This window comes from Trichomonas vaginalis, chromosome III (genome assembly GCF_026262505.1).
Source record: "Trichomonas vaginalis G3 chromosome III, whole genome shotgun sequence".
Classification (NCBI taxonomy): Eukaryota; Parabasalia; order Trichomonadida; family Trichomonadidae; genus Trichomonas; species Trichomonas vaginalis.
The window spans coordinates 26,451,641-26,479,409 of record NC_067205.1 but is presented as its reverse complement, the minus strand read 5'-3'; the positions used below and the strand labels follow the sequence as shown (position 1 = coordinate 26,479,409).

General features: G+C 28.3%; 8 protein-coding genes, 1 non-coding gene and 1 pseudogene across 10 annotated transcripts, besides 1 other annotated feature; 4 read left to right on the top strand and 6 right to left on the bottom strand.

Moving 5' to 3' along the window:
• Positions 1 to 95: part of a mobile genetic element that runs on past the window's edge.
• A 231-nt stretch (positions 96 to 326) lies between these two features.
• On the bottom strand, positions 327 to 2,075 carry TVAGG3_0768880 (sphingosine N-acyltransferase protein; the record flags this gene model as incomplete). Its single annotated transcript, XM_001304887.2, has 1 exon — positions 970 to 1,812. One exon carries the CDS (start codon positions 1,810 to 1,812, stop codon positions 970 to 972), a length of 843 nt encoding a protein of 280 aa, XP_001304888.1.
• A 62-nt stretch (positions 2,076 to 2,137) lies between these two features.
• On the bottom strand, positions 2,138 to 3,283 carry TVAGG3_0768870 (retrograde vesicle-mediated transport, Golgi to ER; the record flags this gene model as incomplete). The annotated part of the gene is made up of 1 exon (XM_001304888.1): positions 2,708 to 3,283. The coding sequence occupies one exon, from the start codon at positions 3,281 to 3,283 to the stop codon at positions 2,708 to 2,710; it is 576 nt and encodes a 191-aa protein (XP_001304889.1).
• A 100-nt stretch (positions 3,284 to 3,383) lies between these two features.
• On the top strand, positions 3,384 to 3,455 carry TVAGG3_0768860. The gene has a single exon. It is a non-coding gene; the product is annotated as a tRNA-Trp (tRNA).
• A 1,626-nt stretch (positions 3,456 to 5,081) lies between these two features.
• On the bottom strand, positions 5,082 to 5,540 carry TVAGG3_0768850 (10-hydroxy-9-(phosphonooxy)octadecanoate phosphatase protein; the record flags this gene model as incomplete). The annotated part of the gene is made up of 1 exon (XM_001304889.2): positions 5,082 to 5,540. One exon carries the CDS (start codon positions 5,538 to 5,540, stop codon positions 5,082 to 5,084), a length of 459 nt encoding a protein of 152 aa, XP_001304890.2.
• Positions 5,541 to 5,631: 91 nt separating this feature from the next.
• On the bottom strand, positions 5,632 to 5,888 carry TVAGG3_0768840 (10-hydroxy-9-(phosphonooxy)octadecanoate phosphatase protein; the record flags this gene model as incomplete). The annotated part of the gene is made up of 1 exon (XM_051245905.1): positions 5,632 to 5,888. A coding segment is annotated over one exon (257 nt), but the record flags the coding sequence as incomplete, so codon positions are not given.
• Positions 5,889 to 7,072: 1,184 nt separating this feature from the next.
• On the top strand, positions 7,073 to 7,880 carry TVAGG3_0768830 (annotated as a pseudogene). Its single transcript has one exon. A coding segment is annotated over exon 1 (808 nt).
• A 176-nt stretch (positions 7,881 to 8,056) lies between these two features.
• TVAGG3_0768820 (axoneme assembly) lies at positions 8,057 to 20,194 on the bottom strand (the record flags this gene model as incomplete). Its single annotated transcript, XM_001304892.1, has 1 exon — positions 8,057 to 20,194. One exon carries the CDS (start codon positions 20,192 to 20,194, stop codon positions 8,057 to 8,059), a length of 12,138 nt encoding a protein of 4,045 aa, XP_001304893.1.
• A 1,410-nt stretch (positions 20,195 to 21,604) lies between these two features.
• Positions 21,605 to 22,714, top strand: TVAGG3_0768810 (uncharacterized protein; the record flags this gene model as incomplete). The annotated part of the gene is made up of 1 exon (XM_001304893.1): positions 21,605 to 22,714. One exon carries the CDS (start codon positions 21,605 to 21,607, stop codon positions 22,712 to 22,714), a length of 1,110 nt encoding a protein of 369 aa, XP_001304894.1.
• A 101-nt stretch (positions 22,715 to 22,815) lies between these two features.
• On the top strand, positions 22,816 to 23,922 carry TVAGG3_0768800 (uncharacterized protein; the record flags this gene model as incomplete). Its single annotated transcript, XM_001304894.2, has 1 exon — positions 23,356 to 23,922. The coding sequence occupies one exon, from the start codon at positions 23,356 to 23,358 to the stop codon at positions 23,920 to 23,922; it is 567 nt and encodes a 188-aa protein (XP_001304895.1).
• A 332-nt stretch (positions 23,923 to 24,254) lies between these two features.
• TVAGG3_0768790 (amino acid transmembrane transporter protein) lies at positions 24,255 to 25,641 on the bottom strand (the record flags this gene model as incomplete). The annotated part of the gene is made up of 1 exon (XM_001304895.1): positions 24,284 to 25,576. The coding sequence occupies one exon, from the start codon at positions 25,574 to 25,576 to the stop codon at positions 24,284 to 24,286; it is 1,293 nt and encodes a 430-aa protein (XP_001304896.1).
• Positions 25,642 to 27,769: the final 2,128 nt, after the last annotated feature.

The following is a 27,769-nucleotide window of genomic DNA, read 5'->3' as shown; positions in this document are numbered from 1 at the left end:
TTGTCTTTACAGCCAAAATTTCGCTCGATAAAAGTCCATCCAATAGTGAGATAATTGAGCAACGAACATTTTTCCATATCACAAAAACCTCCGCCTAAAATTAAACTTCAAAACTTCTTGCAATCTTATTCTTCATCAATTGTAAATTTTTAAAACCATTTTTTAAAATAATTTTGCGTAAATTTTATTCTCATGTTGTTTTAATCGAAAATTGATACATTTTCAAAAAAATAATATTGACTTATGAAATTCATTTTTAAGGTGAAATAGTATTGTTTTTATTAAAGTATATGAATAATATATAAAAAATTAATGAATAATATAAGCAGATTTTTAGTTTACAAAACAAATATGAGCAATGCAATTTCAAACTTTTGCTGGCAATTTCGATATTGCTCAAGTTTGTAGTATTTGTGATACCTATAACATCGGCTTAATCAAAATTCGATTTTTCTTATGAGTTATTGAGAAAATTTGATTGCAATGAGAAGGATTTCGACGTTTTTGATAAACTAAGAGCTGAGCTTTAGGGGTTCAGTTCATTTATGCCTGTAGTTTGATGCGTAGATCTTTTTTTTATTGTAAATTCTTTCAGCATGGAGATCGAGAATGAATCTTTTGAGAACTTTATGAGTTTTTACACCCTAAAGAGGTCCTTCGAGGAAAGATAGTCCAGACTACATGAAGATGTGGGTTAACCAAAAAAATCCGATGGTTTCCCCATATTCATGTAGATCTTCGAAAAAATGAGCACCAAAAAAGCCAAAAAAATAGGCTTTTTATTGGATTTGTACACTAGATCAATAATCTATTTAGGATCTGACACTCTTTTTAGCCAGAGATATGAGGTCCTTTCTAGGAAAACGATCTATTCATCCATAAAAAAAATGAATTATCGTTTTCCCCAGAAATTACATGGGGAGTGGTAAAAGTAAGGAAAATCTGGGTATAAAAAAATTCTTTATAGTCTTAATCGATTTTTGTGCGCTTGTAGCCTGGATCGGATCTTGTATCATGAGCTTCAATCGACTTGTTGAAAACTCTTCTAACAGCAAGAAGAATATCCCATCCCCAGATAAGGTGGAGACAATAAAGGAAGGCAAGCATGGCATCAGCACAGTAATAAAGATATGGGTGTAATGTCTGCTTGTTTTCTGAGTTGTAAGCATATAATGTGTAAAGAATGGAAGCGACGCCGAAAATTCTGAGCCAGAAGAACAAGATGCCAAAGAAATAGAGAGAGTAATCAGCATATCCTGGTTTTCCAAGGTAAATCAAGACCTTTCCTAAATATAAGAAGGTGTCACCCCAATCGTGAAGGAGCATGAGGCACAAACCGTAAACTGGACGAGCAACGATAACGCAGGAGAAGATAAGTGACAATGTGAAGAAGTGGTGGAAGATTAACATAACAACATCGTTTGTTGTGCGGATCCAGAGGATATCTGAGACGTAGTAGGATGCGAAGTAAATATAATAGATCTTCTCAAGGACACTGCATTGGAAAGCGTTGCCTGTTTGTCCCAAATACTGCTTGCAATCAAGAATGTAGAACCAGCAGTGGGCATATGGTCTTGTAGAGAATGCGAGTGTACCTAAAATTGTTGAAACACAGTAATGGAGGAAGTCAAAGCCGCGGTTAATGAATTTAACTTTTTGTTTTTCGACGGGGACAAATGCAGTCAAGGGACGGAGAACAAGACGGTTGATCATTGTTCTGCATACAGCATAGATGCATGAGCTAATTACAATAAGAAGGATATCTTTACTTTCTATTGTGGTCTCTTGAGTCAAATAGTCGACAAGTTGCATGGTTAATATTGTTTCAGAATTCAATGAATTGAATACTGTTTTCAGAAAACCTAAAAACGAAATGATGATAAAATAATGTATTATATAATATTTAAACTTAATATGTTAAGAAAGAAAACGTATTTTGAATTAATCGTCACCAAACTTGAAAGTGTCTTTTTAAGTATGGTTACATATTGGTAAACAAAAGCATCCATTCAATCCAGAACCACGTAAGATTATTCCATTTTTGGCGAATTAAAATAATTTGCTCGTGGTTAAAATTGGAAAATAATCTTACGAGAATTACTTGTGAAAAACACAATTGTGAATTGTATACCTCGCTCACAAAATAATTGTGTGTTATTGAAAATCAAAGAAAATGTTTTCTTATTATCAGACGCTATTATTTTACAATTTCATTATTTTTCAAACGGCCTAATTGTAAAAATGAGTCACTTTTTATTCATCCAATTCATCTCGAAATCTTTCTATAAATTTGATTTTGGATCTTCATACTATTAATTAAAATACAATTCATTGCAAGTAAGCTCAAAGAATGTTTCGTATTTTTGTTGTAGGCCCTTATAAATGAATTTCAAACTATTTCACGATCGTAGTATGCTTTTCGTCATGTCCGGTCTTTACAAATTACAATCAAGATTGTAGATATTATGGATTTAGAATAATAACTTTAATTTTTTTTTATCCTTGAATTATCTTATTACAACACACATCTATATCATTGGCTATAAATCATGACAAGAAATCAATACAAGTATTAATATTCCTAAGATTTCTCTTTTTATTAAAAATATTTTGCTAAACTTTTTTTTTCGAAACTAATAATAATGATTTTAAAACAAAGATAATAAATCTAGTCTTATTTTCTTTCGGACATAGCTCTGCTCCGTTTTCAGCAACAATTTTTATTTTTCTTCCATGGGTCTTCGCTTTTCTCTGCCTTTATAGTAATAGATCCACTGGTTTGATTAATTGGCTGTAATTCTTGCTCTGCAATTGTTTCAAAAATATTTGGGATTGAATAACCTGTAAGAGCGCTAACTTCAATTACAGAAATTGCATGTAATTTCTCGCACTTATTTAAGGCTTCGTTCATGGTAACTTGACGTTCTTTTTCAAGGTCAGTTTTATTTCCAACAAGTAAATATTGAATGTTTGGATCTGAATCATGAATCATTTTAATCCACGATTCCAACTCATCGAATGAGGTTCTATCAATAATACTATAAACAACTATTGCAAATGTGGCATCGCGTAAATAATTAGCTGCTAAAGATTTATAGGCTTCTTGGCCGGCTGTATCCCATATTTGAAAATCCAAAGATTTCCCTTCAATTTCATAATGATAATTTTGCATTGCAGCACCTGCAGTGGAAACTGTGTATTTATTAAATTCCCCTTGAATAATACGAGTGAGTAATGATGTTTTTCCAACGTTTGAGTTTCCTAAGAAAACTACTTTGTACATGAAATGTTAAAATAAAATTGATAGGTTTTCAGAAAAAAATTATCAATATTTATTTTTATTTTTATTTTTTAAAAATTATTTTTTGAAAAACAAATGTGTTGGGGCTGTAGCATAATGGCATTGCGTGAGACTCCAGATCTCAAGGTTGGGGGTTCGACTCCCTTCGGCCTCAAATTTTTTTCATATTGCAAATTTGGAGTTTTAAACACTATTAGTGACAACGAGAGTTAGATAATGTAAACCATGGCTGCTAATATGAAAGAAAATTCAATCAAATTGTTTTCAAACACATTTATTTGAATTTAATTTATGTATACTTCATTCATTTCTTTTGTGACATTAATAGCTATTTATGCAATAGAGAAACATAAATTTACAAGTAAATTTAATCTTATTGAAGAATCAATTTTCTTCAAACACAAGATTATTTTTAGTTTTAATTTTTATTTATCATTTGGATCGGAAAAGCATTATTAATGCAATAAATTTAAGATTTTTAAAAATTGAATCTTTTTTATCTTGATTTCGCAAAATTAATTTTCCTTCACATGGACTTGTTATATAGAACTCTATTTCATTAATAAATGAATTTGTTGTCATTTCTGATGTATCAACAAATCCATAAGTTGTAAATTTATCAGCATGGCATCGAATTATAGAAATTTGTCCTCTATCCGAATAAAATAAAGCTACATCTTTTAGATTATTTTGGAAAGAAGAATCTAAAATATAATGTCTATTTGAGTAAACATAAACTAAACCCCAAAATGTACTTTTTTGGGAGTTGTTTATATAATTACATCTTTCAATATTTCCTGGACATGATAAAAATGCATAGATAGAGTATTCAGTTGCTTCTAAATTTTCAAAATTACAAAATGAAACATTTGTTGTTGATTGAACTTGTTCGTACACAAAACCTGTTGCTACAATACAAATGCAGTTAGTAATGTTTGTTTTTGAAAGAGACGCATTTCCTTGGTTTTGGTAAATCATTGCCATTTGTGAAGAGTTTCCTCCATTGTAAATTGATCCTTGGAGGATTGTACTGTTAATATTGCCTTCAAAATACGTAAACTGACCGTTAGATGAAGTTTGACTTTCAAATGAACAAAATTTGTCAATAACAATGTTGTTTTTGTAATTACTATCAATCAAGATTGTTCCTGGTCCTTTGTTAAAGACGTTTTCGCAGAGTAAAATAGAAAAATCTTCTGTATTTGTGAAATTGACTGCTCTATCTTGAATATTAATGAATCGGCAGATGTATGTGAAGCATCGTTTATTGGATTCAACAACTTCAGGGTTGTCCCCTGTAATATATTTTGGAGGAGAAACGTTTTCGTAATATTGTGTCCATATACGTGTTGCTGATTCTTCGAAACGTAAATATAGTTTGAACTGGAATGGACTTATATGAGCAATGAATGGTTCGATGAAAAATATTAAAGGTACTAACACTCGCTTCTAACCAAAATTTTGGTCTTAAAATCCAGCTACAGGCTATACATATTATGTGCATAAAAGATGCCGAGTTTGGAGAAAATCGGCAAATACATTTAGAATTATCGAGATCAATCTCTTAAATGTCACAATGATACAATCCAGTGCAAGTAGTATAGCAGTGTTACTTCATAAAATATTCTTTATCAATTCTCTGTCAAAAAATTTTAATTTGATACATTTGAACAGTAAAACTAATCCTATATTTACATTATGTATTATGTGATCTAAGAATAATAAATACATATGTAGGAATAAGTGATAAAAATAAAAATTATTTGAAATTATATAACTTTTAGTAGTTTAATTGAGAAGTCATCTCTAGGAATGTGTCAACAACGAGTTGTGGAACTTCAGTTGGTGGGAAGTGATTGTATCCTTCTTTGAGAATGTACTTCAACTGTGGGATATTCTCAACGAATTCGGAAACAATCATCTCTGTAATGATTTTGTCGTCCTTGGAGTGCAGAAGCCAAACAGGCTGTTTGACTTTCTCCTTGATTTCATCGTACTCTGGGTTGAAATCAAGCAATGCATTTGTCTGGAGTGTGAATGCCTTGCAATTCCACTTTGATGCTTCATATGCAATTTCTTCACAAAGTCCAATGTTAACGTAGAAATCTCTTCTCTCTGTTGGAGTCTTCTGATACTTTGACCACATATCTGGTGTTCCTCCAATTTTGTCCATCATCTTCTTAGTAAGAACAGGACCACCAGTCAAGAGTATTCCCTTTACAAGTTGTGGATACTTCATTGCAAAAGCAATTGCAACAGTTCCTCCAATTGAATGAGTAACAATCATAACTGGCTCTGTGATTCCGAGTGTATCAAGAATGCATTTCAAATCATCTGCATTCTTTTCCATTGAATAGTATGAAACATCTGTTGGATTTGATAACATACCGTATCCTCTGTTGTCATGTGTGATGCATCTGAAGTTTTTTGATAAAGCTTTGACTTGGTTGATCCAGATATCGTGAATTCCCATGTAGCCAGACTGAAAAACAACTGGCTTACCACTGCCAACAGACTCGTAATATATTTCAAGTCCATCACTTGTCTTTGCCCAAGATCTTATGAGATCAGATTTAACTGAAGACATTTATTAAAATGATGAAAAATCTATTGAGAAAATTTTGAGAAGCACTTTGTTATGAAATTGAAAATTGTGAGAGATTTCAAAATGGTCGGATATATTTGCTAGAACAAAACATATAATATATTTTGTCTTCAATCAAATGATGAAAAATTCGCTTTTATTACAGACTTCAATAATTATTCATTTTGAGAGACTATTGATTTTTGAATTCTCATTTAATTTGATTCTTCATTAAAAATGGATATATGACATAGGAATCATGTAAGAATATAATTTAGCTCTACCATAGTGAAATATAATTAATTCGGTCGAGACGTTTTCTTCAGAAAATTGAATAAACTTTCAAATTTTTATCGATTTATCTTTTTATTCTTCAACAAAAATTTCTGAAGATGCTCATCTTGATATTGGTTACCTACATATATTTTATATATTATTTCAATGTACATATCATTTAAAAATTAATCTAGATATCAATTCTAAAAATCAATTTAATACAAACATTTATTTTTACACTAAATTATAATTTAAGATATATCACATGAAATATCATACATTGAAAAACTTATTTAGGAAAATTAATTTGATTAATTAGGGTTATATTTCAATTTTTAATATGTTAAAACAATTCATTAATACTGATAGCCACAGACATTTAATGACCTAAATTAATGAGGATATCATAAATAAATGTCAATATGAATCGATAATAAGATAATTTGAAATTCCAAGGTCAATAAAATATGAAAATACTGAATATGAAAATTAAATATAATTGCTAAATGAGCAGAAGTATTAATGTTGAAATTTTTGCTGAAGAATAAAAAGATAAATCGATAAAAATTTGAAAGTTTATTCAATTTTCTGAAGAAAACGTCTCGACCGAATTAATTATATTTCACTATGGTAGAGCTAAATTATATTCTTACATGATTCCTATGTCATATATCCATTTTTAATGAAGAATCAAATTAAATGAGAATTCAAAAATCAATAGTCTCTCAAAATGAATAATTATTGAAGTCTGTAATAAAAGCGAATTTTTCATCATTTGATTGAAGACAAAATATATTATATGTTTTGTTCTAGCAAATATATCCGACCATTTTGAAATCTCTCACAATTTTCAATTTCATAACAAAGTGCTTCTCAAAATTTTCTCAATAGATTTTTCATCATTTTAATAAATGTCTTCAGTTAAATCTGATCTCATAAGATCTTGGGCAAAGACAAGTGATGGACTTGAAATATATTACGAGTCTGTTGGCAGTGGTAAGCCAGTTGTTTTTCAGTCTGGCTACATGGGAATTCACGATATCTGGATCAACCAAGTCAAAGCTTTATCAAAAAACTTCAGATGCATCACACATGACAACAGAGGATACGGTATGTTATCAAATCCAACAGATGTTTCATACTATTCAATGGAAAAGAATGCAGATGATTTGAAATGCATTCTTGATACACTCGGAATCACAGAGCCAGTTATGATTGTTACTCATTCAATTGGAGGAACTGTTGCAATTGCTTTTGCAATGAAGTATCCACAACTTGTAAAGGGAATACTCTTGACTGGTGGTCCTGTTCTTACTAAGAAGATGATGGACAAAATTGGAGGAACACCAGATATGTGGTCAAAGTATCAGAAGACTCCAACAGAGAGAAGAGATTTCTACGTTAACATTGGACTTTGTGAAGAAATTGCATATTGAAGCATCAAAGTGGAATTGCAAGGCATTCACACTCCAGACAAATGCATTGCTTGATTTCAACCCAGAGTACGATGAAATCAAGGAGAAAGTCAAACAGCCTGTTTGGCTTCTGCACTCCAAGGACGACAAAATCATTACAGAGATGATTGTTTCCGAATTCGTTGAGAATATCCCACAGTTGAAGTACATTCTCAAAGAAGGATACAATCACTTCCCACCAACTGAAGTTCCACAACTCGTTGTTGACACATTCCTAGAGATGACTTCTCAATTAAACTACTAAAAGTTATATAATTTCAAATAATTTTTATTTTTATCACTTATTCCTACATATGTATTTATTATTCTTAGATCACATAATACATAATGTAAATATAGGATTAGCGTTCAAAAATAGTACGTCTTTACATAAATAAACATAATACAATAATAACATATAAATAAAGTATAACAATTAAGTTAACGATATTTTTGATCTCCTGAGATGAGTACATTTGCTTGATTTATAGTGTTTTCTATGAATGATGATGAGCTGTTCTCAGATAGAGATCGAATAAGATTACCAAGGTTATCAACTGTTTTCTCTCGATTATCAAAGACATCACGTAATAAAGAAAATTGTTGATGAAGAACTTGAACTTGGTCATCAAGTGAATGAATATTCTCTGATGGCTCAACAACAGCTGAAACGCATGGGAATATGCGCTGTATTTCAGATATTGCTGATTGTAGTGATTTCTTTGGAGATTCAATTGATTTAGATTTAAGGACAACTCTTTCCAATTTAGCACTAACGAATATTGAATTCAATATCTCTAAACATTCAGTAATTGACTGTGTTTCAATTACTTTCTCTCTTAGAGATGCTGCATAAGAAAGAACCTTCTGTGCTCTCTTTGCAATCTGTTTATATTTTTCGAGTTTGTCATCACTGATTGAAGAATTTTCTTTTGATTGATTTCTAAGTGAATTTAATTCACTTTTGAGTTTTGCAATTGTCAATTTCATCTCGTTATATTTAGAATCATCATTAGAGCTATCTCTTAAATCACTTATTGACTTCCGTAGCTTTTCATTCGTCTTCTCTCTTGCTTGAAGAATTCCATTGATTTTCTCATTTTCAATCTTCAAAAGTTCCAGTTCGTTTTCAAGTTTTTTGATAGTAACTTTGAGCTTTTGAATCTCATCTTCATAATTGTTTGTAATAGTCTTAATTTGAAATTCATAATCTGAACGCTTAGATTGATATTCTTCATTTAATTTCTTTAATTTTTTGATGAGTTTTTGTTGATCTTCTTCAAGTTTTGCTTTATCATTAGTTAATGACATGATTTCATTGTTCAAAGAAGAAATTTGTTCAACTAATTTCTTCTTTTCTGCTTCAAATTGAAGTTCAGTTTGGCTCTTGTTTTTAACTTCTTTTTGCTTTAAATCAGTTTCAATTTGTTCACATTCTTTTTGTTTTTCATTGAATTTTTGATTCAGATCATCAATTTGTTGATTCAATTTAAGAATATCATTCTTCAGTTGTGAGATAATTTGATTCAAGTTTGTAATTTCTTTCGTTTGATCTTCTTTAAATTTAGTTAAATCGTTGATTTTGCTTTGCAACAAATCAATTTCATGTTTATGTTTCTCATTTAATTCTGCAATGTTCTTCTGGTATTCTAAGAGTTTCTTTTCTAAATCATTGTTCTTCTTTAGTAAATCTTCTTCTTTTTGTTTTGATTTTTCTGTTTCTAAAATCAAATTATTTTCATTTTCTTTGATTTTTCCTATTTTGTCTTCCTCTGATTTCTTTAGTGAATCATTTTCTTCATTCAGTTTCTTTATCAAAGATTTTTGTTCTTCAATCTTCTTCATTAATTTTCGTTTGGAACTTTCTTCTTTGTTTAGTTTTTGCTTTGTAATTTCCAATTCAGTTGAAATTGCAATATTTGATCTCTTGATTTCATCTAATTTCTTGTTTAGTTCTTCAGTTAATGATTTTCCTTTCATCAGATCTGAAATATTTCTCTTTAAGTCTTCATTTTCTTTCATTAAATCATTTAATCTGTTTGTTAGATCTTTGTTTTCAACTTCCATCTTTTGTAACTTAAGAATTATTTCTTTGACTTTCTTCTTTTCATTAATCTTTTGAGAATTTTCCATTGCAACAATCTTTAAGTTCAAATCTCCTTTAGCTTTCTGCAAATTGTTGATTTCATCATCTTTAAGTTTAAGAATCTTTTCATTGTCAACTTCATTTGCATTGAGTTCTTCTTTGAGAGATTTGTTTTCTGCTTCAAGTTCAAGAAGTTTTGGTTTCATGCTCATTTCATAATCCTTAGAAGAAATTGTTTGCTTCAAAAAGTTCTTTTCTACTTCTGATAATCTCAATGTTTTGTCTGTAATTTCTTTGATTAATTCTTGATTTTCGTTCTTAAGACGAAGGATTTCTTTCTCTTTGTTTAACAAGTTCTCTTTCAACTGGCTATTATCATTGATTTGTGTCTCTGTTCTTTCTCGCTTTATTTCTATAATTTCTGTGTTTCTTTGATCAATTTCTTCTCTCATTCTTGTTAAGTTTTGTGTTAACATTTGATTTTGATTTTGCAAACTTTCAATTTGTTTTTGAAGATCATTGTTTGCTTGTCTATCAAAGAGATTGGAGTCGTTGGCAAGTGTGATACTTGTTGATGTCAAATATTGTTTGTTCAATCTATCAATTTCATTCGATTTCTTCTTGATGTCGCTTTTCAGGATTTCGTTTTCTAACAAAACTGAATGAACTTCTTTTTCATTTTCTTTGAGTTTGTTGTCTCTATGATTGATAAGTTTTGCTTGAACTTTTTGAGATTTGATTGACTCTTCAAGATCTTTCTTCAATTTATTGATGATTTTCTCGTTTTCTCTTTGTGATGAAATCAATTTCTTGTTCAAATCTTCAATATTTGTTTGCAATTCATCAATTTTATGATGCAAATCTCCATTTTCTTTAATTAACTCTTCTTTTTCATTTATAATGTTCTGATTAGCTTCTTCCTTCTTGTTTTGTAAATTGGAAATTTCATCTTTGAGTTTGGAAATTTCTTCTTCTTTTTGTTTAATTTTCAGATCAAATTCTTCATTTTGCTTTTGTTTTTCATCTTCTTTGAGTTTCAATTGATTGGAAAGTTCTTCATTTTCTTTCTTAAGATCATTGTTGATTTGGAGATGATTTTGAATGGATGATTTACTTTCTTTCTGCTGGTTATTGAGTTTTTCTTCATTGGATTTCAGTTTTTTACGAAGATTCTCAATTTCTTTGTTATTCTTTTCGATTTCATTTTGAAGTTTTTCATTTTCGGCCAAAATGAAATTGATTTTATTGGATTTCTTTTGTAATTTGTTTGCAATCCTATGTATTTCATCTTCATTTCCTTCGATCGTTGATTTCAAGTTATCTTTGTCATTACTCAATGATTTGATTGTTTCTTTCATTTGTTTAATTATGTTGTTTAGTTCATCAATCTTTGTATTGCTTTCATTAATCTTTTGATCGAATTCTTCTTTGTTTTCTTGGATTTCTTTGTTTAAGAACTCAATTTGATTGTTTCTATCCAATAAGTCTTTTTGAAGTTTCTGAACCAAAGTGTTATTTACATTAATTATTTTCATTAATTCTTCTTTGTCGTTGTTTACTTTTCCAATTTCATCTTTAAGATCTTTGATTTCATTATTCCTAAGAACTAATTCAGTTGATAGTTTTTGATTTTCACTTGTCTTTGTGTTTAACGTTGCTTGTAATGAATCCATTGTCTTGTCATTATCCAGTGATCGCTGTAACTGATTCTCTTTCAACTTCAAATTATTTGTAATTTTTTGGATTTCCAAAACATTCATTTCGTTTTCATTCTTTAAGTCACTGTAATCATTTTCAAGAGTAGAAAGTTTCGTTTGCAAATCATTAACTTTCTTTTCTTGTGAAGCTCTGTATTTGGAATATTCTGCTTCTCTTTCTTTTGATGATTTTTCAAGTATTTCAAAGTTTTCTTTGATTGATTTCAATGAAACCAAATTGATTTTCATTTCTCCATTTTTTTTGATCAAAGATTCGATTTCTGATGACAACTTCTTAGAATTTTCTTCCATGAAACTAACTTTTGTCTTTAAGTTCTTATTTTCATTTTCAATTTCTTTCATCTTATTTAACTGAGTTTCTAAAGATTTGATTCTTAATTGTAGTTTCTCATTTTCAAGTGAATCCAAATTTTCATCACTTGTACTCTTATGAATTATTTCCATTTTGAGATCTTCATTTTCTTGCAATAACTCGGTGACTTGTTTTTCAAGTCTGGAAATTTTCTTCTTTTGTGATAAAGAAGACATTTGTGGAGAAGATGAATTCAAAGATGCAGAAGAGATTTCAGTCTTAGATGATTCCAAATCAGAAATTTGACTTCGTAATAATGTATTTTCTGCTTTCAATGATTTAGCTTTTGTCATAATTGATCCAAGTTTCTTAATTTGTTTAGTTTGGTTCATTATAGTCCTATCTTTATCACTTTCTTGTGATTGTAATTTGTTGATAACATTGGACATTTCTTTCATCTTTTGCTCCATTAATTTCAAATTATTGTCATCAATATTCAGATTTGAAATTTCAATTTCTAATTTCTTCTTTTCTGCTTCTAAAGAAATTCTCTTGTTTTCTGATTCTTTCAATTGATTCAACAATTCATTTGTCTTTGAATTATTTTCTTCCTTCATTTTCTCTATTTGATTCTGCAATACTTTGATTTTTCCATTGTTTTCGTTCAACTTTCTGATTTCTTCATCTTTCTGCTGCAAAATTTGTTTCATGTCTTTGTCAGATGACGAAACAGTTAATTGATTTTGAAGAAGTTTAATAAGCTTTTCTTTTTCTGCCAAATCTGTTTCCAATTCATTAATTTTGTCTTTGTTTTGGTCATCATTGAATTTCGACATTTCTAAGTTTCTGGTCAATTCCAAAATCTTTATTTGATTCTTGTTATTTTGATCTTTCATCACTTGAAGATTGTTTTCATTGACTGCGTTGTTGTTAATCAAATCATTGTATTTCTTGTATATTTTCTCATTTTCTTCTGTTAATTCATTGTTTAATTTAGTAAATGATTGAATTGTTTGTTTCAATGATTCATTTTCTTGTTCAAAATCTTTAATCTGTTTGTTGAGTTTGTCAATAGAATTTCTAAGATTTTGATTTTCTTTGAACAGTTGATTTGAATCATTTTGCATCTGCAATATTTTGTCATTCATTGAATCAATGTTTGACTTCAATTTGACTTCGTTTATCATTGATTCTTCTTTGATGTGGTTTGAATTATCTGATAAATTATTGATTTGTTTTTCCAAATCTCTGATCTTTTCATCTTTTTCTGAATTCTTATTTTGTAAATTCTTGATTTCTTCATCTTTTTGCATTGATAAAGATTTCAACTGATCGTCAATGAATTTCTCTCTTATTTGAGAATCTTCTTTGACTTGTCTCAATGATTTCATCAATGTTGAACTGTTGTAAACAATAGAAGATGATCTGTTTTGATCATCATTGTTTGATAAGTTCAACAATTCTGTTTGTTCGTATCTCTTCAAATCCATGATTTGTTGATCCTTTTGCCTGTTGATTTCTTTGAGGTTGTTAATTTCATCATTCTTGGATTTGATCAAATTCAAGAGTTCTGTTTGATTATTCTTGTCATTTTGTAACTTGGAAATTTCCTCATTTGTTTCTTGTTTCAAATTAGAAAGTTGTTCTTGAAGATTTTGAATAATTTCATCTTTCTTGTTCATTTCATTTTGGACCAAAATAGATGATTTATTCATTGTATTCTCTATTTCATTTTTAAGTGTTTCAATGATAGAATTTGCTGTTGTTAAATCATTTTCCTTTTGTTTAAGTTGCAATTGCTGATTATTTGCTTGCAATTTAATTTCATTTAACTTTTGGTTTGATTCTAACAGTTGTTGATGTAAGTCTGAAATGTTTTTATTTGCAATTTGTATTTCCATTTCTTTCTTCTGTAAATCTAAATCAGATTTTCTTGTGACATCTTGCAACCTTTGATTTAACTCGGATATTTGGTTCTTTGATGATTCTGTCAGCTCTTTGATTTTGGTTTCAGAAGATTTAATCAAATCATTCTTTTCATTTGTCAGATTTTGAATTTCTTCTTGATAACTCTTTACTTTAGAATCATTTTCATTGATATTCTTTCGTAAAGAATTGTTTTCACTTGTCAGTTTTTGGATTTGATCTTCGAATGTCTTCGTTTTAGCTTCATTTTCATTGATATTGTTTTGAAGCTGTTTGACTTTTTCGTCATCTTTGGAATTAATCAATTTTTGTAATGAGTTGTTTTCATTGTTCAATTTAACAATTTTTTCTTCAAGATTCTTGATTTTCAGCTGATGTTCTTTTAGTTCTGTTTGAAGTTGTTTGACTTTATCATTATCTTTTTCATTTTGTTGCAATTGACTTTCAAGTTGTTTGATTTTATTCTGTAAATCTGTTGTAGCATTATCTTTCTGGATAATCTTTTCTTGCATTTGTTCAATGATTTGTGAATTTTCATTGATTGATTTACTCTTTCCATCAATTTGTTTTGTAATGAAATCAGCTGATTTCTCCAAGATTGACAAACTTTCTTCTTTGTTTAATAAGCTTTCTTTCAGATCATTGATAGTTTGTTCTGATTCTTGTTTGAGTTTCTGCAAATCACTATCCTTCTTTGAGATTTGAGACTTTAACTTATTGTTTTCTTCTTGTAATCTGTTCAATTTTTCTGTTTCTAACTGCTTAAGTTGTTTTTGATTATTTGCTGATTCGATCTTCATTTGTTGTTTAAGCTTTGTGTTCTCATCAGAGATCTTTTCATTTGTTTCTGTTAAATTATTGAGTTTCTCTTTAAGATCGTTGATTTGAGAACTCAATGATCTGTTATTTCTTTCCATTTCTCTTAGTTTATCATTGAATTCAGTTTCTTTTTGATCCAATGTTTGTATTTCAGTCTTTGAACTCATTAACTCATTCTGCAATTTTTCATTTTCTGAAATTAAAACTGAATTTTGATTCTCTTTTTCATCTAAGTCTTTCTGAATTGATTCTAGTTTATTATTTATCTTGGATTGATTGTTTACCAAATCTTCATTCTTTGATTGCAAACTTTGTATCTGGATATTTTTTTCATTGATCAAATCTTTTAGTTTATTTTTCTCTTCAGTAGATGATTTCATCAATTTTTGATTTTCGTTTTTAAGTTGTGTCAATTGATTCTTTAAGTTTTTCAATTGATCTTGATAATTATTCTCTGATTTAGAGTTAATATCTTTCAAGTCATTATTCTCTGAAGATATCCTCTTTAACTCGTTATTGATTGCATTGATCTCTGATTCTTTCTTAGCAAGCAACTCTTTCAAATCATTATTCTGAGAATTAACTCTTCTTAGTTCATTGTTTATTGAGTTATTTTCTGTTTCTTTCTTTGATATTAAGTCTTTCATGTTCTTGATTTGATTCGATAAATCATTATTTTCGTCAACTCTCTTTGAAGCCAAATCTTTGATTTCTTTTTCCAAATCATTGATCTGCAATGTTCTTCTCTTTAATTCACTGTTTATTGAATCATTTTCGGATTCCTTCTTTGCAATCAACTCTTTCAAACTCTTATTTTCGTTCATTAAATCATTGTTTTCATTTTGTTTCTTAATCAAATCAGTATTTTGTTGATTTTGCAACTCAGAAATTTGATTTTCTTTCCTCTTCAAATCATTAGACAATGAGTTATTTATCTCCTTTGATTTCTTCAAATCATTCTCTAATTCTATTATTTGATTATCTTTTCTCTTATTATCACTTTCCATTCTAGATAATGATAATTGTAACTCGGACGATTTGTCTTTCAAGTTCTTCAATTTGTTTTCCAAATCTCTGTTTTGAAGATCTTTTCTCTTTAAATCATTGTTAACTAAGTCATTGTCATGTTGTGATTTAGATAACAAATCTTTCAATTTGTTGATTTCATTTTCCAAATCATTGTTTTCATTTTGTTTCCTCTTGATATCATTTTGAAGGTTTCTATTTGTGTTTTCTGTTTCTTGTAATTGATTTTCTTTTCTCTTTAAATTAGAGTTAATATCATTGATTTCATTATCTTTCTTTCTTATTTGAGATTCTAAATCAAGATTTGTTTCTTTGAGTTTCTTGTTTTCGTTCGTGAGATATTCAATCTGAATGTTTTTGTTCTTTAGTTCGTTTTCATTTGAATATCTTGACAAATTCGAAATTTGTAAATCTTTTTGTGTCAAACTTTCTTTCAACTTTTGCAACTCTGAATTAATCATTTTTTCTTGGAATTCTTTATTCTGAAGATCATTTTGTAACTTCTGAATTTCTCTGTTATGATTCTCTTTCATAGAAGCATTTTCATTTGTCAAATTTTGATTCATTGTTTGCAACATTACATTTTCATTTTGTAACTTAGAAAATTGATTTTCTTTGGATTGTAATGTTGATTGTAACAGTGCATATTCATTGTTTAATGATTGCGATTCATTGAGTTGTGATTTCATATTCTCTATTGTACTTTCCATCAACTTAATTTGCAAATCTTTATTCTTCATTTTTTCGTTATCTTTGGACTTTTCTCCTTCCAAATCTTCAATCTTTAGTTCTAGTTGAGAATTCTTTTCTTTCAAATCAGATATTTCACTATCTTTGTCTTGTAAAGTATTTTGCAAGCTTGTCATCTTTGTGTTTTGATTATTCATTGTTTGTTTCATGTTTTGAAGTTCTTTTTGTGCAACTTTTACAGAACTCTTTAAGTTATCAACTGTTGACATTGTTTTCTCTAAATAGGCTTGACTTTCATTGTAATCTTTTAGAGAAACAGAATTTTGTAATTCATTTTCTAAGTCACTGATTTTATTTTGAAGATCAATGAAGTCTTCCTTTGGAACAGATTGATTTAATTGTAACTGGTAACTGTTGTTTTCTTTAATCAATTGATTCAATTTCTTCTTAAGTTCATTGTTTTCATCAATTGACATCGAAAATGTTGTGTTAATTTGATTCTTTAATGTGATGTTTTCATTAGTAATATCATCAACTTCTTTTGACAACTTTGACTTTGTTTGGTTCAAAACATCAATTTCTTTTTGTAATTCACCAATCTGTATTTGATGTAGTTTGTCATTATTTTGAAGCTTCTGTTTCAAGAGAATATTCTCTGATTCTAATGAAGATAAAGATTTTCTTTCATTTTCTTTATTCTCCAGTTTAATTTTCATTTCTTCATTTTCTTTTTGAAGATTTTGCACTTTTTGTTCGAGTTTCTTCTTGTCATCATTATTTCTCGAAATTTGGCTTTGTAATTCATCAAAATTACTGACTTTGAATTCTGTTAATGTTGTATCCAATTGTTTCTTCGAATTATCAATTTCAGATTTAAGTTTTTCAATCTTTTGTTTGAGATCATCAATTTCTTTATCTTTATCTTCTGATGTTTTAATCAAATCACAAATTGTTGTTTGGTTATTCATCAGTTCTTTCTTCATTTCCTCATTTTTAACTGTTAAATCTTCATTTTGCGACTTGAGATTTTGAATTTCTTCATTTTGATTTTTGTTTTGTTCAATCAAAGATTTCAACTGTTCACATTGTTTTCTAAGATGATCACTTATTGTAGAATCATCAAATGTTGTATCAAGCTCTAATATCTCTGTGATTTCTTTGTTTGATTCTAATCTTTCTGCTTCTAAATTCTTCAATTTAGTTTCTAAATCTTTCAACATTTCTTGATATTCTTTTTCTTGATTGGATTTTTCTTCATTGATTGAAGATATTTCTTCATTTAATTCATCAACTTTGTTCTGTAAATTCGAGTTTTGATTCTTTAAATCATCAATTTGGTTTTGAAGCTTCTCTTTTTGTTCTTTAACTTCTTTGTTTTCATATTGTAATATTTGATTTGATTTTTCGATTTTTTGATTTTCTTCTTTTAGTTCTTTGTTCTCATTTTGGGATTGATTCAATGCATTTGTGATGCTTTCTATGTCATTTTGTAAATCTTCATTTCCATTTTGCAAAATTTGGATTTGACTTTGTAAACTATTCAATTTTTCTGTCAAGTTTTGATTTTCATTTTCTTTTTCATTGATTTTAGATTGCAGTTCTTTTGTTTTAGATTCATTTTGACGAGTTAAATCTTTAATATCTTTTTGAAGTTGGTTATTAGATGATTGTAGTTGAGCTAATTGATCTTTAAGTGAATTATTTTCATCCAAAAGATCTTTAAGTTGATTTGAAAGATTCTTTTGAAGTAATTGATTCTGTTTTGTCTTATCATCATTCAATGTTTTGATTTGATTTCTAAGTTCATTAAGTTTATCATTCAAATCAGAATTTTCATTCAATAAATCAGAATTTTGAGATGTTTCTTTCTCTAAATTTTCTTTAAGTTCCTTATTTTCTGTTTGAAGTTTCTTATTATTCGAAACTAAATTCTCATTTTCATCTTTAAGTTTCTCAATTTCATTGTTTTTCTCTTTATTTGTTTTCTGCAATCTTTCATTTTCTTTCTGAATTTGTGTCATTATCTTATTCAAATCATTAATTTTTGGCTGCAAAGATAAAATTTGTTTGTTTTCTGCTTTGGAATTTTGCAATTTCTCCTTCATATTTAGTAATTCATTTTGAAGATTTTCAATTAAATCCGAATTTTCTGACAAAGCATTTCTTACTTCATTTTTAGCTTTTCTAATGTATTTTATGAAATCATCTCTCTTTAATAAGAAATCTTTCTTTAATGAACTTAACAATAACTTGATTTCTTTTGGATTTAAATCATTAAGAAGTTGATTTAAATTGTCAATTTTTCGTTTGTAATTGTTTAGCAACTGATTTAATTTGAAATTCTCTTCTTTAATGGAATAGTTTTCTTTCTTTGCTTTATCGAGACTTTTTTTAAGTTGTATTAGTTCTAAACTTCTTTGCGAATCATTTGATTTTTCTGAATTTTCTTTTTGAGAAATTTTTTCTCTTAATTCTGAAATGTTATCAGTCAATGATTTGATTCTTTGCTCGTATTGATCAATGATTGCTTGATCTATTTGTACAAAATCACTTCCACTTATATCCAAAGCACTCATGTTACTTGAATTATTCAATGAATCAGAATAAGAATTTTGTTTTTCTTTGAGATTTTCATTTTCTTGTTTTAGTATCAATAACTGTTGTTGCAATTGCATTAATTGGTTTTGGAGTTGTTCGTTCTCTTGTTTTGTATCATTTAATCTTTGTTTTGTTAGATTAAATGAACTTAAAAATGAAGAATTTGTCAAATCACTTTTCGAATTTTGATTCAACATTTCTTTTAGTTTTTTATTTGTTTCTTCCAATTCATTACTAAATGTTTTCTGTGCATTAAGTGTTTGTTTGAGTTGTTCTATTTCATCATCTTTTTCTTGTAGATCTCCGTCTTTTTTATAAATTGTATTTTGCATTTTTTGTAGTTCAACTTTTAGTTGATTTATTTGATCATTTAAAGATTTGTTCAATAAAGAATTATCATTAAGATTATTGTTTAGATTGTTAAGTTTCTGATTTAAGTTTTCTTGTTCTGTTTTTGCATTTTCAAGATCCTTTTTCAGTTGATTGTTTTCTGTTTGTAAATTCACGATTTTTTCTTGACTTTCTTTGTAAATATCTTTGAATGCTTTGTCGTTTGGCAAGTCATCTCCCATTAGTTCTTGTTGGAGCTTCCCAATTTCTTGTCTAGCTTTAGTTAACTCATCTGTCCTTTGATCGATCAAAATTTTTTGAGAATTATTTTCTATTTTCAAATTTTCGTATTTTTTCTTCATCTCTTCGTACTGCTGTTGAGTTTGAGGTGTATTTTGATTTTCCTTGATCTTATTTTGTAACGATTCTATCTCTTTGTTTAGGTTTTCAATGTTTTCGCGAAGATTATCGTTTTCTTGCGTTAATTCTTCTGCTTCTTGGCGTCCAAATCGTTCCATGGCTTTCATTCTTTCTTCGAATGTAATATTTTCACGGTTTAATATATTAATTTGTGGCATTAAGAAGATAACGTATTGATTTGTTGATTTATCTTGCGAAATTGGAGTACCTTCAATATCTAATGCCGATAAACTAGTTAATGGATGTAACTTTGTTAATTCATTTCTTGAATTTATCGGGTTATAACAAATTCTTAATTGATATAAATTCTGATTATTCTTAATGGAGCGTGGTAATGACGATATTTCGTTGTGATTTAATGATAAAGAGCGTAATTTTGGTAATTTTGTAAGGGGAGTAATATCTTTGATCTTGTTATATGATAAATTTAAGTTTTCAAGAGATACAATTCCTTGTAAATTTGTTAAATCGCTAATATAATGTCCAATTAAAGACAAATTTTTGATATTTTGGTATAATTTTATTGGTGAGATTTTCGATATACAGCCTTTCGATGGTGAAAATTCAAAAATAATCGATGTTACTTCATCTCTATTGGTTTCTTTTGATATTTGTCCTACAAAATCATCGTCAAATGTCAATCTAGGGGATGGAATTCGCTCGTCCATTGACATTCGAGATAAAATAAACGGTCACTATTTTTTTATTTCCTTCCCCAAGATTACAGATATTATTTTGTGATGACACATATCGGAATTGAGTCCAAATAAATGGCATTTGTGTATCTGGTCATTCTATGGCAGCATTTTGTCCAGATACAGCAACAATTTGTTTGAAATTGATCCATACAGTCTCAGTAACTTATGTGTTTTGTTAAGTAAATTCTACGATGTATCCGAGGATGTTTAATCAAGGAATTGAAAAATTATGTCAATAGGTTTATGAGTATGAAATATATGAAAAAGTAAAATAAAGTCTCAAGGTAAATACAGATGCATCAAAAGGATAATCTTGCGTTATCAATCATGGGTAATTGTTTTATTATGAAAATAAATTATTTTAAATTCAATATTTATTTTTTCCAAAAATCTATATATCAATACTTAATTTTAGTATGGATACTTGTGTTCATTATCATGGAATCTTAATAAATATAAAATTTAGAAATATCAATATATTCAAACATTAGTCAAGCTCATATAATTGAACTATATTGTCATATTTGACTTTTATCATAAAATATTAATAGTTATGTATTGAGTGTTAAAATAATAAATTTGGTAACATATTATTATTGAGAAAATATTAAGGATTAAATATGTGAAAAAGATATATTGATAATGTAAATAATATTTATATGTAGAAATTCGAATTAAATGAATGAATTTTGAAAATTTCATATCGTATCATGATATCGTATGGATTAAAATCTGTGGAAGTTTAGCAATGATGCTATTAGTAGCAGAGACTTTGAAGTGATTAAGTTTCAAGGATTCCTTTTCAATGGAGAAAAAATTTCAACCACTGAAAGTTTTTCAAATTCTGAAAGAACAATTTGTACCGTCTTTAAGAATTGATAAATAGTTTTGAATTTTATTTCCATTAAATTTTGATGTATGATATAGTACGAAGATTTTTGTCAAAAATGCCGCTCATGATCCAATTTTTTGAATTTAGTTGGATCACCGTTTATTATGTTTTTGTTGTGCCTCTGTTCACTTGCCGGTGCTAAAGAAGTATCAGTACCAGGTGCATATTCTGATTTAGTAGATTCAGAGCTTGTATTGACCTTTGCTCAAAAAGATGATTTCGATTCTTTCGTCATTTTCACAAATTCAGAAAACTTTAAGATAAATGATCGTGATCTCAAGCATGTTTACACTAATCCAACAACATTAACGATCAAATCCAACAAGAATTATTTAAATTACTCATTTATTCAACTCTAGAAAGGCAAATGTGATAAATCAGACTTCATTTTGAACAAATATAGCAACGATTGTGTTGATATTGATCCATCCTTCATCAAGGATAATTTATGTTTTGTTTTTGCCAATTCGCATATTTCAAAATCAATTTTCTATATGAACTATATTGATCACAATATATTAATTTATGATAACTTTTTTATTGATGGAAAATCTTATAAAATTTTGCCCAAAAAACAAGAAATTCCTCTTGACTACACCACATTATTAGTACAATTCCCAATACAATCAGTTGAATTTGACTATAAATTTGGAATTAACAACGGAACAAATAAATCTCAAACAGATATTTATCATATTCCATCATATGATTCATATTTATTAGGTAAAGCAATTGTTGATGATATTATCGAGTTCAAATACGGTAACTACGATATTGATGTCCATGATCAATATATATTAACGATTCCTGCCGGTTCATATTTGCTTTTGACTAAACACGGCGAACTTAATTCATCTGTCAACAGTGGAAAGAATGTTATAAGATCTTCTTCACCATATTCTAGACATTATATAGCGTATTCATTTTATTATGATGGCTACATAAGATTCAATGGAAACAATCATACATCATTTGTTGTTATCAAGAATTCAACTAATTTACATTGTGAAAGAATCATTACAATGTTTGGAAAGATCAATTACCAAGTAGAATATGACCCTAATTCCTCTTACTGTATTTATGCAGTAACAAATAAAGGAAACATTAAAATAAGTCAAGATAAAAATGCTAAGTATTATGATGTCAAAGGTAATGAAATTTCATATCAAAATAAGTTTGAAGATTCAGTTGTTGTCTCCATTTATAAACCAGATATCAAATCAAGTATCAAATTCACAGTTGGTGGAAATACAGATTTCCACTATGTTATTGATGATACAAAGTATTCTAATGCGTATTATGCAGTTGGATTATTAGAAAATACACATTTCTCATTGAATCATGAACAAGGAGAAGATAGAGAGGCTGTCATTGATGTCGAAGAAATTGGTAAATTCGGTATAGGTCTTATATTGTTATTTATTATTGGTACAGCTATTGGTGGATTTATTTTATTCGTCTGTGGATTTCTTGGTTACAAATTGTTATCCTCCCGTTTTCGATCAAACAATGATGAAGATATTTATCTAAATGGCACCATGAAGATCATAAACTCCGAATCTTCACAAATTTCATTTCTAACTCGATTTTTTCAACGTGACTAACGTTAAAATAGCAAATACACTTATAATATTTGTGTTTGAGTCTAGATTTTCATTGTCTTTGTTTCTCAAAAATTTTTTAAAATTTTCCAATGGGAAATTAAATCAATTTCCTGACCAAAACTAGCCATACATAACGATAATTTCGACATTATTCACATGAAACAAAACTCAGAAATGCATGTTGAACAAAATAAATCATTCAGCAACGATTTTTGCTCCTTCAACAAAGTTTTTCCGATTATTACGGCTCTATTGAGCCTATTCATAAAACAGAGAACGAAACTATATCAGGGAATGGCAATTATTACATTCATCATGCGATATTTTCTTTCCATTACCAAAATCGAGCAATTTACCTTAATTCCAACAGCAAAGTATTACTCGAAACGTGCACATTTTACAATAATAGCTCCACAAAAAGTGGTGGATCATTCTATATTTATGAATCTAACTGTGTTTTAGTTCGTATTTGTTGTTTACTCTCATCAATTGTTTCAAATAATTTATGGGGATGTGGATATTACATTAATTCAGTTGAAAATAGTAACAACAAAAATTATGCATTTGAATGTTCAGTTTCACAATGCAAAGGTTACGGTTCTTCTCTTTTTCATGATTATGGAGATATCCAAGTAAGTAACATGAATACATCTAAACACAAAGAAATTACTAGAATGGCTTCATATATTATTCAAATTCCAACAGGAACAGGAGTAATTAACTTCACAACAGCATCAAATTCAACCTCTACAGATGATAATGTAATTTCAAATTATGGTAGTAATTTTAATATTACAAAATGTAATTATTTAAACAATAAATTCATAGGAAGTTCTGGAATTTTTGATTGTGATATTAAATGTTCATATTCAAGTTGTTCATTCATAGGAAACAAAGGAATATATTTATTTGACTCAAAACCAAAATCTGTTGTTAATTGTTACTTTAATAATGATGTCACTCAAACTATAAGTAATAATGCAGCTACATATGAACCAATTCAACCATTTGATTTCTATATATCTCATTATTCAACATATTATTGTCCTGCTACATATTTTTCTTATAATTTAGTAAAAAATGAAAAAGATTCACGTAAAAAATTTAAAGAAGATGAATTAGATTTGGATGACATCAAAATTATTGTTAACAAAGTTTATAAAACCTCATTTGTTGAAGCAGTAAATTTCTCTAATTTGGCAGAATAAATTTAGATTTTTTAACACTATTTCTGAGTAGAAATGAACTATATTCATATAGACATAGTAGTCAAATATAGATTTCTTTATCATGAAAAGCAATAATTGTTTTGCAATCATGATTCTGTTCATTTTAATGAATCAAATCAAGCATTAATATCAACAGCATTAAAAATAGTTTGCTACAATTCCTTGAATCAATGATCAAAAATCATTTTTGATTTGATTTTAATAAAAACTTGAATTTTATTTAAAATAAAACTCTTTACATTGACTCTCAAAATTATCTAAACTAAGAAATACTTAATTTTGATGTATAAAAAAAATTATTAAATAATAAAAGAGAAAAGAACTATATTTATTTAGATATTTATTTGTTCTTGAAAGCATTAACAACTTCCAAGATAGCCTGATACGTGCAAGCAATCGTAACAATGACTGTGAAAATACAAATGCAGCAAGCAACAAAAATCCTCCAAAATGGTTCATCATGCTGATTCAACAGATAAAACAGACATGGAAGAAGGAAAATGAGGGCTGGTGTAAACAAACCGCCGACGATATCGAAGAAAAATATAACATTGTCACTTGAAGCAGCGAAACCAGCAGATCCTGCCGTAAGGAAGAAAGCCATCAATATCCATCTCATCGTTGTTGGTTGATTACCCCAGAACATGTCATTTATTGAAATTCTTGCAGCCCAAATGACAATTGGAACAGAAAGGATCATTACAAACACAATACCACCAACTGTTATGTTAGTAAGTATGTTTGTTTGTGTGTAGGCTTCAAGTGCTGATCCATTCTTCAAATTATCGAAAAGATAAAGGTAAGTAAATATTCCGAATACGTTGTAAACGATGTAAACGACAAGATCTGTAAAGAAAGCGATCTTAACTCCTTTCCTAAATGTGGCTTCTTTTTGATGCTCGAGAGTTGGGTATAAATTCATGTGGCAGTTGAATCCCATGGAGTATACTGACATGCATGTAATAAGTACTGGTGAAAATTTAAACCAAACGATTTTTTCCGAAATATCAACTGTATGTTTAACTTGGCCGTAAATAAACCAGTATCCTGCGTGAATAATTAAAAGTATGATGCATGCGCTTGATAAATATGCAAGGTTTTGAAGATATTTGATTGATTTCAGACAAACTAATGGGAAAACAAAAACTGCAGCAAAGATGAGGATCCAAAATACGTGATTTCCAAGTATTCCTGGATCGTCATCGTGATTAATTGTTTTTGGAACTAATCTGCCAATCCAATGGCAATAAATTATACATGATCCGAATTGTACAAGGAAAATCATAGTTTGTACAATCCAAACGTATCCTTTTCCAAATGTTGTAGTAAAAAGTCCGTTATAATCGTAAGTTTTTGTGAAATGTGATGCTAAACAGAAAAATGAAAGTGTAGCAAAGCCTATGAAGGCAAAAAGTAATGACATAAGAAGTGATGAGCCAACACCTGATGTATAACAATATGGTACCATCAGAGTTCCTGAGCCAATTGCTGTATTACATAAAATTTGGACAGAATCGAGTATTCTAGAATCAGATGGTGTTTCTTCTTGATATATTTTCTCATCAAGATAATTATCTGGATTAATACTGCTTGATAATGATTGTACAAGTGGCTCAGAATCAAGCCCGATCATTTTTAAGGATCCAGTGTATGCCCAAAACAAAGGCTATCGTTAATTTCGAAATTTTATATGGTAAGACCTATATATAATCGCTTATTCTAAATCTGTGTCATCTTGATATGCAATTTCTCAAATAATTTTTGGATTTCGTTTGCAATAAAGCTTCAAAAAAATCGAAACAAGTTGCAGACGATAACGATATTTCCCAAAATCCGATTTTCACGAATGGGGTTAAAATATTAGAAAATGTAACAAAATAATATCAATGGTTAAGGAAGTCAATTTGGAAAATTGTTTTCACTTTAGGAGAATATAATTTTCCATTTGGAAAATTTAAAAAGTGAGACGCGCAGGATTCGAACTTTTTAAAAAGTTGATTTAAATGAATTTTAGTGTGGAATATAAGGATAATATCATATTTAAAATAAGAATATACTAGTTTAGGTGGTATTAATTTTTTCGATAAATTTGAGAGTATATACGTTTAGGGCATGAAAAGTGTCAATTCGCTCAGCGAAAGCTGAGCTAGCTTCGTTCTCGAAAGAATAAGGAAGGAGTGAAGGAGAATGATACAGAAGTTGACACATTCATATCATTTCAAAAAATTTTGATCAAATTGAAATTCAATAAAATTCAATTCAATTCATATCCTTCAGTCAGTACATTGACATCCTTCTACATCACAATGATAACTCGGGCATCAATAGTTCTACAACTAACTCAGAAAAAACAAGATTATTACTTCCTGCTTACAGCTTTTAAAAAGTTTCGATGATAAAAATCACTCTACTCTCGTTTATCGACATATGGTGATAGTAGGTAAACATATTCTTATCGATATTAATAAAAATATTTGTACGAAAATCTGAACCAATTACAGAGTTATTCATAAAGTATATGATAATTATAATTACTTTATCTTTGTTTTATCTTTGAATAAACAATTTAATTTAAATTGCATAATATTTTTTGGTTGAAAGACAGGAAACTTAGTTGAGTTTGTATTATTTTTATCGTTTAATTCATCGTATCAGTGAGTGATCCAGATATTTAAGATATTTAGAAAAAAATTATTAATTTGATTAACAAATTTTAATCAAAATAGCAGAAATCTATTTGATAGCTGTAAACAAACAATAATTTTTATTTCAAGCAAAATCACTTATTTTCATCTAAACGTATAAAATTGTCAATTTTATGAAAATAAATTGAAAATCTCATGAAATGTAAAGGAGAGTAATATTTTTCAATTTTCTTTTTTTCTTTGTCTCAAATATTTTCTGTTGGGAATTTTCTTGTTATCAAAAAATAATTTTAATATTTGTTTATTTCATTACATACAATAAAATTTTAAAAACTCTATTTCTTCTCAAGAAAATTTTTTCCTTCATATGAAGAAATATTTTGTTCTCCATTTGATACTGAGTCTAAATCTCGATTTTTGAATTTTCTTCTTTCCAAATTTCTTTTTTCCAAATTAGAAGTTTAATTCAAATTTTCAATAGTTTATATATTTTCTCAAACCGTCTCAGATTTTCTCACTTTTTAGGGATTTTCTCTCAAAATATACAAAAATAGTAATATCAATACATGTGTCTAATATACTTTAAAACCATCGTGACAAAATTCAAAAACGAAGAGTTCTTCTCTCCAAATTTTTTTCAAAATCAAAAAAATGAGATAAAAAAGTACGTTTGGAAAATTCATTTTTAGCATTTTAGGAATTTTCTCACTTTTCTTCCAAATTGACATCCTTACAATGGTGCAATTTAGAAGATAAGAAAATAAGATTTTTCAAAAAAAAGATGCATTAGAATTAGTTTTAGGACCATTGTACTAGTGGTCTTGCCTACACATCCAAAATGAATAAATTTTCATCCGGTCCATGTTTTGAAAACCCCTATGTATTTTCGAAACATAAAAAAAAATTAAAATTGTTATTATGAAATTTCTGTTTAAAAAACAAGCAGAAATTTAAAATAGATTCTAAGAAGTAAAATGAGTAATATTTTAAATGGACTATTCATTCCAAATGGATAATTATAAAATTTATGTAATATTTTTGATAAATTTGATATTACTAATGATTTTATGATTTCGATTTCAAATTTATTTTACAGTTCAACATGTTATTTAATTTATCCATTTTATTTTAAATCATTTCGCTTTGTTTAAATATCGAAATGCAAAAATTCGAATGCATGT